Source organism: Podarcis gaigeae (genome assembly GCF_964106915.1).
Source record: "Podarcis gaigeae genome assembly, chromosome: 16".
In the NCBI taxonomy this organism is placed as follows: Eukaryota; Metazoa; Chordata; class Lepidosauria; order Squamata; family Lacertidae; genus Podarcis; species Podarcis gaigeae.
This window is the reverse complement of record NC_139693.1, coordinates 39,874,248-39,887,580: the sequence shown is the minus strand read 5'-3', so window position 1 is coordinate 39,887,580 and position 13,333 is coordinate 39,874,248. Positions and strand designations below refer to the sequence as shown.

Genomic DNA, 13,333 nt, shown 5'->3' with positions numbered 1-13,333 from the left:
CAGGTAGTCTTTAGACATGCAAAATATCTTTCTGGGGGGAGGCAAGGAGGAGACAGCTCTCTCTCTCTCTCTCTCTCTCTCTCTCAAAAACCAACAGAAACAGAGCTTTACTGTACAGGTTGGGTGTTCTCCACAGTCTCTGAATTCTGTTGTAGTACATGAAAGGAATTCAGCATTGAGTTGTCTGTGTTGAAAATACCACAAGTCTCTCTGTTGGTTTTGCTGCAACAAACTAACATAGCTGCCCACCTGGAAATTAGGGAAATAGATCCTGGGTATGTGTGTGTGCATATTTTTAAAGTTACTAGACTGTATTTATTGACCTTACCGTTTTTTGTGGTTTTCCAATGATGTTTTCTTTATAGCTTTGTTGTTTTCTGTCTGAATAATTAAACGGATAGAGAGGAGAGAAGTGGGGAGAGTCTTGCAAGAGTGGGTGGGTGTCCACAAACCCTTCTGCAGTATTGAAACAAAGCAATTAGATAAATTTCCCGAACATCGTCAGGATATGTGGGGGGAGGGAATAGATCCACTATCAAGACTGGATTCAAGGCTCACCCTGAGCAGCTGTTATATCTTGTTCCAGGTGAAAGTGAGTTTTAATTCTTGAATTGCTGCACCATTTGCTTTCTCTAGGGACCCAAATCTCAACCCCTTTATGAAATTTGTTGTTGTTTAAAAAATTGTACACTTTGCCCATTCAGCCGCATTCTCTGGGTGGTTCACAGTTTAAAATCATTAAATATAAATGCAGCAGTTAACATCTGTATCCAGCTAAGTTCTAATTAGAGTAGACCCACTGAAATTAATGGGCCTGCCTTAATTAAATTTGTTAACAAATTAATTAAATGGGTGTACTCTGAGTAGGGCTAGAATTGGATCCAACCCTGTGTATGGCCAAATGTGGTTTCAGGCTAGGCTAGGCTTTCTGATACATCTTTCTCCTGATGCTTAGGTGTTTATTGGTCAAAAGAACATACATAAAGTATATCCCAGCTCAATGAGGTCTTTGGTTCATCATTATAGTTGTTGCTATTATTGTTTATTATTATTTATACTTGTTGGTTGCTTGTTACCCAAAGGTCTCTAAGAGACTTTCAACACATTTAAAAACACTGCTATAAATTCACTAAAACAATGCCATATAACAAACCTCAGAATACCATGGAAGAGCCAGGGCTCAGTTGCGGAGCATCCACATTGCATGTTGAAGGTCCCAGGTTCATTCTCTGGAATCTCCAGGTGGGGCTGGGAAGGTCCCCTTGCTGCCCAGGCCCCCATCCCAAATTCCACAGCAGAGGCTCTCATGAGAGAGTAGAGATGTGAAGGCCCTGGAAAGAATTCAATCGCCACTGCCCCCAAATCTCCCTCTGCACCCCTCCCCCCAAAAGAAGGAAGATTTGGGGGGGATGCTTTGGGGATGGGTGGGATTATGAAATATTTTCTTTTGGGATGGTGAGCAAAATGTTAAGGCAAGGTGTCCAAATGATTTCTAGAACTATGCAGCAGGGAGACCTTTATGTAAGACTGTGCACAGTATCAGATAATTACAGATCATTACTGAGAGTACAACTCTCAAATGCAAGCGCAAAATGCAATTTCTGCAATTTCTGCCAGTGTCAGAAGGGGAGGAAAGTTTCTTCTAGAAAAACCAGGGGTGGGGTGGGAAGCTTGACAATTTCTGTAAATTTTACATCTCTACGTGGAGAGTAAGAAAGCTTTTCTCAAGACTTGCAATGGTGCAGGGCCAAAGTGAGTTTGAGAACTGCATCAAGGATTTGAGACCATAGGGGAGCTGCAAATGTGTCTCGACAATTAGCCGCTCCCCTTCTGCCAGCTATTAAAGGCAAGATGTGGCCTGCTCACTCGCAAGACTCTTTCCTCCTATGGCACTGGAGCACTTGGAAACATGCACTCCTCCAAATGGGATCATGGGTCTGCTCCCAGTGGTGGAGGCGACTGAGTCATTGTCAGCAGGACAGAGGTCATCCCCCATGGCTCCTCCTCCTCTCTTTGGTCATTGCTAGGGAATCTCACAGCTCCCTGGCTGGTGGCAGAATAGGGAGCCAGCAGGACAGTCTCCCCTTCCGTGCCCTTGAAAGGTGTAGAAGCAGGGCACCCATCCTCCCTCTCAGCCCCAACCCCAGCCCTAAGGCAGCTGGGATTGTGGGGTCACATCACCCTCAAACCCTGAGGAGCTGCTGCCAGTCGATGGATCAGTGACCCAATCTAGTATAAGGCAGATTCCTATGTTCCTAAGCATGCTCTGCTCGGACTGAGTCCTGCTGCTTCCTTCTGGGGGAAACTGCTCTTTAGCGCTCAGTTAGAGCAAATGACAATTCAGGTTTCTCATGAATTGCCTTTTGTTCCATTCAGTTGCTGAAGAGCAGGTTTTGCCTTGGAAAGGAGCAGGGCAAGGGGAAAGCCCCTCAGACCTGTGCCTAGTACGCGTGGGTCAAGCAGAAAACCACTTTGACCTGTGCTTTCTATGCACAGAAGTGTGGATGAGCCCTATGTAGCAGAAGCTGTCCAGCATCTCAGCTGCATCTTTGTCAACTCTGCTTCCTGAGAGTCTTTTAAAACTGGAAATGCTGAGCACTGATTGTGTGGAGCTTTCTGCATGCAAAGCTTGTACTTTACCACTGAGCTGTGGAGGTTGCTCTGTCCTTTGCAGCCACACTCCCCACATCCCTGGCCAACCCCCTGAGTTCCCATGTGTGCGACGTGAACATTTTCTTCCACAATAAAGTGAGTAATAGCCTGCCCCTCCCCAGCTTGCTACTCTCTGCTGTGTCGCACATGGGGCTTCAGAGGAGTTACGTTGCATATTGCTTGTTTCTGAACAAGCTTGCTTTTGAACAGTGTATTCTTAGTTCTGCAGTGACTCAGGCAGGCAGCACCTTGGGTGAAAAGTAGCAGCGAATGTAGAGGAGAAGCATCTCAGGTGATGGTGGAAGGCTGTGGGTGGGCAGTGGAGCAAGTGGGCCTTTGGCACTGACGTTTGGAGTTGTGGGGACTTAGCGTGCCTTCAGCTCCCTGGGAGCCAAAGCTCATAAGCAGTACAGGGTGCCTTGCTGTCAGCGCTCCATAATTATGATATGCTAGCCCACGCTGTGATTTACACTTCAAATTTCCTTTTTCTTTTCAGCCACTCTACAACCAACCCTCAGACACAAGGCAATACCATGAGAACATTAAAATGTAAGTACATGGCAATAAAGTCCTCTTCCATCTCTTTCTCTCTACCCCCTCCCTGCCTTCCTTTCCAAGGTCTGTGCATTAGTGAGATTAAGGCAGGGGCAGAAAGAGATTTTTTGCCCTTCCTGCCTCAAATCTCTTCCTGCGCAGCCGAGACAGAAAAGCAGGAGGGGGCATCTCTCCTGTTTGCCCTCGTGCTGCGTTTCCTGCTTTTGAGGCTTGAAGCAGCAAAATGTCCTCAGTGGTTTGTCATTTGGAGTCAGCAGAGAGATGGAGCAGGGGTGGCTAGAGTGTTGTGGGTAATTGCTGTGGGGTGAGAGAGGAAAGCAGGAAGGGGTGTGATGAGAAGGGAATTGAGGGGCGTTCGTGTGCCTGTGTTTGGATGGGAGATTTGAAACGACCTGAAGATTCATGGCAATTTTTCACCATCCCTGAGCAGTTCAGCAAACAGGATTCTGCACTTGCACAGAGCTTGTTTGGGGTGTCTGTAAAGGATCCTGCACTAGCCATGGGAGCAAGAAGATTGGGACGAGGGGAGTGAGGCCAGGTCCCTTGGTGCTCAGGTCGGAAATTCCAACCTGACCCAGAAGTTATCCTGAAGTGAAGCCTTGCAACTTAAGTCTAGTTTCCTGTCCTTCCCCCAAAGGGAGCACAACCACAGTGTGTCATCTTACAGCAGATCAGGTGTGGGTTTTGAGTTGGTGTAGATCATCAGGCTTCCTCGACCTGGCCACGTCTGGATGTTTTGGACTAGAACTCCCATCATGCCTGATCTCTGGCCATGCTGGCTGGGGCTGATGAGAGTTGTTGTCCAACAAAGTCCACTGAGTGCCATGCTTTGGAAGACTGAGCCAAACTGTAGCGAAGGGTGTGTGTAAAAGAGAGAAAGAGACAGACAGAGAGGAGGGGAGGGAGCTGGGAGCACTGTGCTTTATCTCTGTTGTTCTGGTTCCATCATTACATTAATAGTTTGGCTTTCCTGATACATATTTGGTGTTTGAAGCAAAGGAAATGGTGGCACCTTCCATGTACAGAAGCTGACAGAACTGGCAAGTGACAGGAGAATACGCTCAGTCATACTGAGAGCAGCAGGCTAACATAGAGGCCACATGGCAAGCTGCGTGTGAGATGCATCTCTGTCTTCCTGCCACTGCCACCCCCCCACCCCCCCGCTTCTGCTGCCTGAGTCAGCTGCCTCGCTTTTCTTAACAGTTGTGCTGGCCTTTCTTTGGCTATAATGCTCCCTGGATCTGTTCATTATTGTGGGGACTTTTAATGTTCTCCCTGGTGTTTTGTTATTAGCTTTGGGTTGGGATGGCTGACCGAGTCCCAATATGTGTTTTTGGAAGGCTGGGAGTTGTTGGGTTGGATGCTGACATTCACACAGCAGTGGGCAGAAGGAGGTTGGGCTTCCATGATGGAAGAAGGACAACTGTGAGGGCCTTTCTTCCGCCTCATCTGGGGCGGCCTAGTAGGCTTGTTGGCAACCTCCTGCGTTTGTGGGTGCTGCAGGTTAATGTTACGCCACCAATAATAAGATCATACAATCCAGGAATTGATCCAGAATACGCAAAACTATTTCTGCCATGCTGGAAGCGGTGGGAGAGGTCTCCTGTTGTGGACCTACAGATTTCAAACCTCGCTGCAGCCAAGCCTGGAGAGGTGGGGTGAAGGAACAGACCAGCCCCCTGCCCAAGTTCTCTAGTTCCCAGGTTCTGAGTGCTTCCCCTTCAGGCGGGGTGTGTGTGAGACAGTATTGGAGTTCTTTTGGTGCAGCAGATGCCATGCTGCCCAGGAGGCTCCCCTGCCAGAACTGGCCAGGGTGGTCTTCAGTGTGGCATTGCATTTCCTATATTTATATTCTTCATGCCTTCCATCATAGATCCCAAGGTGGCATATACCAGGTACTGACCAGATCCACACCCACTTAGCTTTAGCAGGGTGGCGGCTCCTTATGCCTTCATGTCAGGGGTAGACAACCTAAGGTCTGTGGGCTGGATCCGGCCCAGTCGCCTTCTCAGTCCGGCCCACGGACGGTCCGGGAATCAGCGTGTTTTTACATGAGCAGAATGTGCCTTTTATTTAAAATGCATCTCAGGGTTATTTGTGGGGCAGAGGAATTCATTCATCCCCCCCCCAATATAATCCGGCCCACCACATGGTCTGAGGGACGGTGAAAAAGGTTGCTGACCCCTGCTTCATGCCATATCCTGGGACCCTGAGATACTGGTGCTGAGGCAGTGTGCATGCCCTTTCCCACCCCCAACCCCAGACCCTGATAGGTGCAGCTCAGGATTTAAAGGCCATTTGTCACAGTCCTTGCATGTTTCCTAGTGGCTCACCTCATTGGATAGCTTAAATGCGGTTCTTGTCAGCTGTGGGTAGCATTCAGGAACGCACTGAGGAGAACATGATGGCAATGTATATCCTCTGTGGTCCCCTCTGGAGGACTGTCCCTTGCCTGCCCAGCCACAGTGCAGCTAGAGGAGGGCGTGTAATGCTATCGCCCTAAGAACAGCCACAGCAGACTTGTATTGCTGCCCGGAGGCTGTCAGCCCAAGCCAGTGAGTGAGGAGATAAAATCGGAATGGACTGCTGGGTTGGCATTTGTGGCCCCGTGCAGCTGAGACTTGGCACAGCAAACCTGGGGGGGAACAAACACCAGGAGCTGCCTTATATCGAGTCAGCCCACAGGTCTGCCTGGCTCAGTATTTCCATACACTGGTTGGCAGCAGCTTTCTACCTGCCATACCTGGAGTCGTACCTGGAGAAGTTAGGGCTTTCTGCATGGAAAGCAGATACTCTGCCACTGAGCCTAAGGCTGTAGTTGGACTGGGAAACAGCATTGAAGACTGCGAGAAGCCCTTGCCAGCCCCCAACCTCCTTTTGCCTCTTATCTTTGGCTTCTGCGGTCTCAGTGCCGCACAACTAACAAGGACTAGGAACTTGTCTCTCTGTGTGTTTAACTAAAATGAAAGAAACCATAGGGTTGTATCCAAATACGTTTTACTCAGTGAAGTTAGCCATCTCCACCAGTTTTAATGGGCATACTCTTGTGTATGGTTAATGTTACCCTCGGAAGGTAGCCCACCCCTGATTTAAGTCATGCAATCAATTCTGAGGCTGCCCAGGGAGCCTTTGAGCCCAGAAACCCCTTGTCCTCCTATCTGTTCTCTCTCCTTCCTTCTCCTCTCCCCTCCTTCCACTGCTATCAAGGTACGCCATTGTTGCATTTTTGTGGGCCTGGAGATGTGATGATGAGTCTCCATTCTGGCATGTCATTCTTAACAATTGGCCCCATAAGGCTGCCCTCTCTTCCTGTTCACAGTGTGCCCTTTTGATCCACGTAACCAATGCCTGGATGTTTAATGTTTCTGCCTTTTAACAGTGCACAGTTAAAATTAATTTCATGCCCCAGTTCATTCCTGCATCTGCAATTTCAGGAGCTTCTAAATCATTGCATTCAGCTCCCTGGGAGACCAAGATGCAGTGTGGCTTAAAGAGCTTCACTGTGACTTTGTACATTAGCTGTGGTGGTAACACAAGAAGCTGCCTTAATGTGAAATCTGGCCTCTAGTGAGTCCAGCCCAGCTTTGACACTGTTTTGACTTTCAGTGGCTCTCCCAGACCTTAGGCAGAGAGAGGCCTTTCCCTTCCTTATAGCAGAAATTGGGTTCAGGGGAATGCCTGCCTAAACAGGTATGTCTTTGGGAGCTGGCGGAATGCCAACTCTGATGGAGCCTCATCAGTATTGGCATCCTACCAGCTCCTGAAGATTCATCTGTTTAGGCAGGTGGTCCCCTGAGCTGATTTTATTGATCTAGCTGTTCTTTCCAAACTGTTGGGCTTTTTGATTGATAGCTTTATTGTATATTTTAATTAAGGATGTTTTGATTCCCCGGTGTACGGCTATTGTTAATTTTAATTATATCTTAATTTTAGAGTTGTAAACTGCTTTGAAGACATTTTTGGCATGTAGCCGGGGCAGTGTATAAATTAATAAACAAATAGCATGGGATCCTTTAGCACAAGGATGGGAAACCCATGGCCCTCCACACATTGTCAGATTCCGGCTCATGTCATCCTGGCTGAGGCTGATGGAAGTTAATGTCCAGCATATGAAGAGCCACCTGGCTTTGTATTGTCCCCACTGAGTGGCAGCTCCTCTCCTGGGCTTCAGGCAGGAGTCTCTCCCAGCCCCACCTGGAGATGCCAGTAGGGACTGAACCCGGGACCTTCTGCTTCCAAGGCAGGTGCTGCAGTCTCACTGCTACCAACCCCTCCTTGGGCTATAGTTTCAAATGCCTTTAGCCTGGAGTGACCCTAATGAATCTGCACCGGTAAGAGCTGGGCTATAAAAGGATTGCATTTCTACTGTTTTCAATTATTAAAATCTTGCTTTTGGAGGCTCTCTCCTTCTTTGACCTTTTTGCCTTCTCTTCTCTGTAATACGCTCTGCTTTATGCTGAAGGTATGCAGCAAGTTGCCAAGGTGGCCACATACTTGCATAGTCTTCTTGGGGGCTTGATTCCCTTTCCCCTTTTAAACACAGCTGGCAACCTCCTCAATTAAAAATTCTCCCCAGGTCCCTTTTCTGCTCCCTAGCATTCAGAGTTTCCCATTCCGTTATTGTGAGCTTGCAAGAAAGTGTTTGGATGAATTATTTAAATGCTTGAGAAGCATGTTGCTGGCCTTGGTGGTTTCCTTCTCCCTCAACCCCTGACTCCCAAGTACTGTGTACCATTCCCTCTCCCCTGCCCCACCTCAACCCAAGTGGATGAAGTACCAAGAACTTGGCGAGCAAAGTATGAGTAGGAATATAGGAAGCTGTTTTACAACAGGTCCTTCTACCTGTCCCTCTAGCTGAGGTGTAGTCAACCTGGTGCTTTTCAGATTTTGCTGAACTACATCTCCCATCATCCCTGCCATAGAGACATAGGATGCTGCCTCATATGGAGTCCGATTCTTGGTCCACCTAGCTCAGTGTTGTCTACACTGATTGGCAGTAGCTCTCCAGGGATTGAGAGGGGAGGCATTCCCAACTCTAGCTGGAGATGCCAGGGATTGAACCTGGGACCTTCTGCTCGCAAAGCAGGTTCTCTTCCACAGAGCCACACCCTTTCCGCATATTCTGTGAGACCAACACAAAGGGCTGGAGGGAATTGGGAGCCCGGTAGTATCTGGGGGGAACCAGTTTGGCTTTGTGATCCTTCTTTAAACCAGAGATGCCAGGGGTTGAACTGGAGACCTTTTGCATGCAATATGCAAACTCCTGCCACTGAGTTGCAGAGCACCTCTGACACACATGTTGGTGACTTGTGGAAGGCGGTTGTTAGTTCACCACACCTCAGCCACTCCACTGTGGTGTCTCAGCAAAGTCTTCAGAGATTTCCTGCTGCAGCACAACAGCTTCTTCCAGAGTCCCAGTTAGGGGAAAACTCCTCTGCCACACAGCTAAAAGTAACGAAGTGTTTATGGTCTCCAGACACAAGACAAAGCTGAACACTGCTATCTACTATATACAGATCTTCTGGTCTCTGTAGTAAAGATACATAGGTACAGAGAGATCCGCTAACACTGTCACCATGCTAGCTAACGCTGCTCTGTAAAACTCACAGCCTCTTCCCTGGACTCTCACAGATTCAGAGTCAGACCCTGACAGCAAACAGGGCAGCATCAGGATTTGCATCAGGACCCCCATGCATACAAGAACATAATGAAGGCAATGCCCTAGAGACCATTATACCTATCTCTGCATTCTTGAACCAAAGGGAAGGTGAATGACTTAGCAAGTCGTACACTCAAACTCTGCTCTGTTGCTGTGGTAACCCCGTGCAACTCAGAACGTCCAGCAGCTTCGGGGATGTGCTAACTCAAGACATGGACCAAGCACCCATGGATCACATTACACCACCAACACACATATAAATCTCTGAACTGAGAATTAAGCTTCTTCTCTAAAATGCAGACCAAACGAAATTACCCTCTGTTCCTGTTTACTGGGGTTGCCTCATTCCATCCAAACCCGCTAGCAGAAATCTCTTCCTAGACTGGAAGGGCAAGGGCAAGTGGGTCGCTCCTCTTCAGCCCCTGGGCATCTCCTTCTGTTTTATTTCTGCCATCTGAGCCGCCGGCCCTACTTGGTCCCCTTCTTTCCGTTCCCCTTTGCCAAGCTCTCTGCTGATGTTGATCCTGGCTTTTGGATGAGTTAAAAGGCTTCCTGTGTAATGTAATACCTGTGATAAAAGTTTGTGACCACCTAACAGACATGCTTTTGTCTCTCTCTTGGCTCCAGTTTTGTCTCAGGAAAGCTGGCCTCTCTTATATCTCCGCTGCCTTCATCTCTCTCCTTTCCCCTGCCAGCCACTCCCTGGCTTTGGGGTTTTTAATCTACGTGCAGCATACGTTTACACAATATACTGAAGCTGTTAACCCCCCTGGAGGCTGGCCAGAGATATTCAGGTGGCTGTGGGCCAGGGAATACAAAACACCAAACTTCTTTCACAGACTCCCTTTCCAAAGAGCTTGGAACTGTGCCTGATGAGAGCGTTAAGGTGGAATTGTTCTCTTTGCCCAGTGGCTTTTAAGAAGAGGGAATAAACTTTGTTTATGCTGGTTGTTGACCCTATAGACGTTTCACGTAGAAGCTAGTACTCCTCAGGAAGGCAAGTAGGTGGACCTGCAACCCTACAAATAGTGTTGGAAGGCTGCAGGATCCCTATCTCTGATGTAAGGCACTCCAAAGTTTGAACCAGGAGCTAACCCAGAATTGTTCTTGCCCAGGACCCTCTTTTTCGGCTGTGAAGGGAATCTGGGTGTGCAGCATCAGCTGGGCAAGCAGCATGTCCAGCCCAAGTCCAAGTAGGAAGAGCCTGGTCATGCTGCGTTGGCCAAAGCATTTGCCCCATGGCAAATAAACCTAATTGCCCTTGTTTTGCTCTCAGTCTCCAATTCCTTCCTCTTCATATATTGCCTTTTGAATTTTAGATTGTAAGTGTCTTGATGCAGAGACCTCCCCTGTTACATTTTTGGAAATGGTACCAAATGAACTTCTAATTATTTTTTTTTAATGAAAGTCAGCTCTGAACCCTGCAGCTATCTTTTCATGCAGACAGCTTCCCATGACAAAAGGGACAGCTGACATTTAAAAAGGCAAAGCAACAACAACCCTGCTACTTTTTATATGTAAGTACCCCTCAAGTTCTGGAGGATTTTTTTACAATTTATTTTTAATAAAGAAGAGCCCGTTAGAGCCAAAAATGTAACCTCTGCATTGCTTACGAAGGTGAGTTTCTGTGTGCTTAGCTTGGCCCCACCCTCTAGGACTCCCCAGCGCTTCTGCCATCTCTGATTTTCCTTCCCTTTTAATCAATGTAAACAGTTAGAAGATTGTTGCTGGGGTGGTGATGGCGTGTTGCAGTTCTGACCTTTCTAAAGTGCTGTTTGCAGTCGCTGAGCGCCTCTCCCACTGGTGTGTGTCAGTTCTTTACCTTCTGCCAGCTGCGCTGCAGAAATTCTGCAGCCTCGCTTGCTTGCTATGCCTCCAGGGACCGCGACATGTGCTTCCTCCGATACATGGCCCGAATTAACCTTCTCGCAAACGGTTTCTAAGTAACGGCAGTGGCGCGTAGTGAGGACTGGCTGCGAAGCACACCAGTGCTCACAGGAGCCTTTTGAAGCGGAGTGGGATCCGCAGAGTGCCCCCCCCCCGCACAAGGCGTGGTGGGGTGCAGAAGGTAAGGAAACCAAGGCAGCCCAGCCCCTTTGTAAACGCTTTGCAGCTTTCGAAACTCTGTGCTGCCTTTGCAAATGCACAGAGCCAGCTCAGCCTCGCTCACTCCTCCATATTAACCTCCTTGGGGGTCCAGCAAAACTGAATAATTGAGGCAGGTATTGTAAAGCATCTCTGTTCTTTCAAGCCCTTTTGATGTGCTTGGAGTCTCTGTGTTATGGCTTCCTGGTCTCCTGCATTGCTCTTGGATTGGGCCAGCAGTTCCCAAGGCTTTTGAAAAAGATTGTTATTGACTATTTCACCTGTCTTGCCCAGAAGGGAGAAGGTGAGGCTGCTGGGATGGTCTTCTACTCCCTCTCCTGCTGTCTTTCTCTCTCTGCCCCCTCCCCACTTTTGGAGCTGCTCCCTTGTGCATGTAAAGAGCACCAGAAACCCTTCTCTTCAACCTCAGGGGTTTGATTTCTGGTGTGGTACCTTTAGCACACGTGGGAAGGCCCTTCACAGATGACTTACCACTGTCCTTAATGAGGGCAGAACAGGAGGAGCTCACCCTTGCTGTTGCCTCATTGCACCAAGTTCTTAATTGGGTTGTTGCTTTGTGGTTTTTGCACAATACCAACGGGGTTTTCTTATTCATCTTATGTATTACTGCATTTATATCCCACCTTTTTGCCAAGGAGCTCAAAGGGGTGTACCTGACTCTCTCCTCCTTCATTTTATCCTCACCACAAGTGTGTGAGGTGGGTCTGGCCGAGAAACAGTGACTGGACCAAAGTCACTCAGTGAGTGTCACAGCTGAGTGGGGATTTGAACTGTGGCATTCAAGGGCTGAGTCTGACATTCTAACCACTAGGCCACACACCTAGTGATAAAAACAAGATGGGAATAGGATCTGCTGAGCAATTAACTTTCACAAAATATGCAACCACAATGGTATAGGGTGTTAAACTGGGTTAGCTCTCCATGAACACCTGTTGTTAGGATAAACACCCCTTAAACAAATAAGTTGTCATTTAATTTGATGTTTATTAGTTGCCTCATAATGAATTCTTATTTATTTATTGCATTTTGTACTCCACTTTTTCAAAGTAGTTTCCCAACCATTTTGTACTCACAACAACCCTGTGAGATATGTTTGGTTGAGAGATGACGACTGGAAAAAGTCACTTGATGAGCTTTCTGGCTGAGTTGAGGCTCCCCACTCCTGGTTAGCTAAATTTGGCATGTGGGAGGGGTCACCCATCTGTCAATCACCTGACATTGGGTGATGCTGTGCTTTGAAGCCCTATTTGTTGGGACTTCAAAGCACAGGGTGGGAAAATTAGAGGTTTAAAGGAGCAGTGCAGGGCTATTTGAAAGATTTTGGGAAGCTGCTTTGTGGTGTTCCATTAAACTCATGATTCTCATAAGTTTAAAGGAACAGTGAGAAGCTGCTTCAAAGAGCAATGCTGGGAGAGGGAAGTGGGAGTGTGCCTTGCTCCTGCAGAGCAACAATGGGGAAATTAAGCTCCTGATTGTTCCTTTGAGGCGCCGCTCTTATCTGCCCCATATATGACAGCAAGTGTAGAATGGGTGAGCATGAGTTCCACCAAAATGACCTCGCAGGCGAAATGGGGAGGCCCTAGCAGGCCACCTTTGACCCGCGCTCCTGAGATCCTCCAGCCTTGTGCTGCACCATTTTGGTTCTACATTTAGTATATACGTAGCACTTTCTCAAAGTGCTTTATAAAGATAACGTCTGTTATTCTTATGAGAGCCCTGCAGAATAGGGTGTTGTTATTATTCTCATGTGTTTTGGGGGGGGGGGGTGTAGCTGAAAATGCCCAGACCTAAAGATCTGCCATTTATTTCAAGTTTGTTGTTCCTACTGGTTTTGTTTTATTTTTATTTAATAAATTTGTCTACTACATTGGTGCCTCGCAAGACGAAATTAATTCGTTCCGCAAGTTTTTTCGTCTTGCGAGTTTTTCGTCTTGCGAAGCACGGTTTCCCATAGGAATGCATTGAAAATCAATGCGTTCCTATGGAAACCGCCTTCAGACCTCCGCCGGCCTTCCTGGACCTCTTCTGAAGGCTGGAGGGGGGGGAAAGGCTTTGCTCCCCACCGCCAGCATTTAAAAGAGGTCCCCGGAGATTTCCCTATGGGCTTTCTTCTGCGAAGCAAGCCCATAGGGAAATTCGTCTTGCGAAGCAACTTGCAAACGGAAAACCCTTTCGTCTTGCGGGTTTTTCGTCTTGCGAGGCGTTCGTCTTGCGGGGCACCACTGTACACTGAATCAGAAGATCTCAGGATGGTTCACAGTATAGCAATACAATATAAAAACACAAACAAAATACATAATAAAAACAAGAAGAAAAACAAACACCCCCTCCCACAAGCACATTTCAAAGGCTATAGGTTGT

The 13,333-nt window shown here is 47.7% G+C and overlaps 1 protein-coding gene across 49 annotated transcripts in view; it reads left to right on the top strand.

The window, feature by feature from the left end:
- Positions 1-13,333, top strand: part of NCOR2 (nuclear receptor corepressor 2) — a 354,299-nt gene that overhangs the window by 166,434 nt on the left and 174,532 nt on the right. For all 49 annotated transcript variants that reach the window (XM_083716710.1, XM_083716707.1, XM_083716703.1 and 46 more), the window contains exon 8: positions 3,149-3,201. In XM_083716710.1, the coding sequence (XP_083572836.1) occupies positions 3,149-3,201 (53 nt within the window). The remainder of the gene's footprint in view (positions 1-3,148; positions 3,202-13,333) is intronic.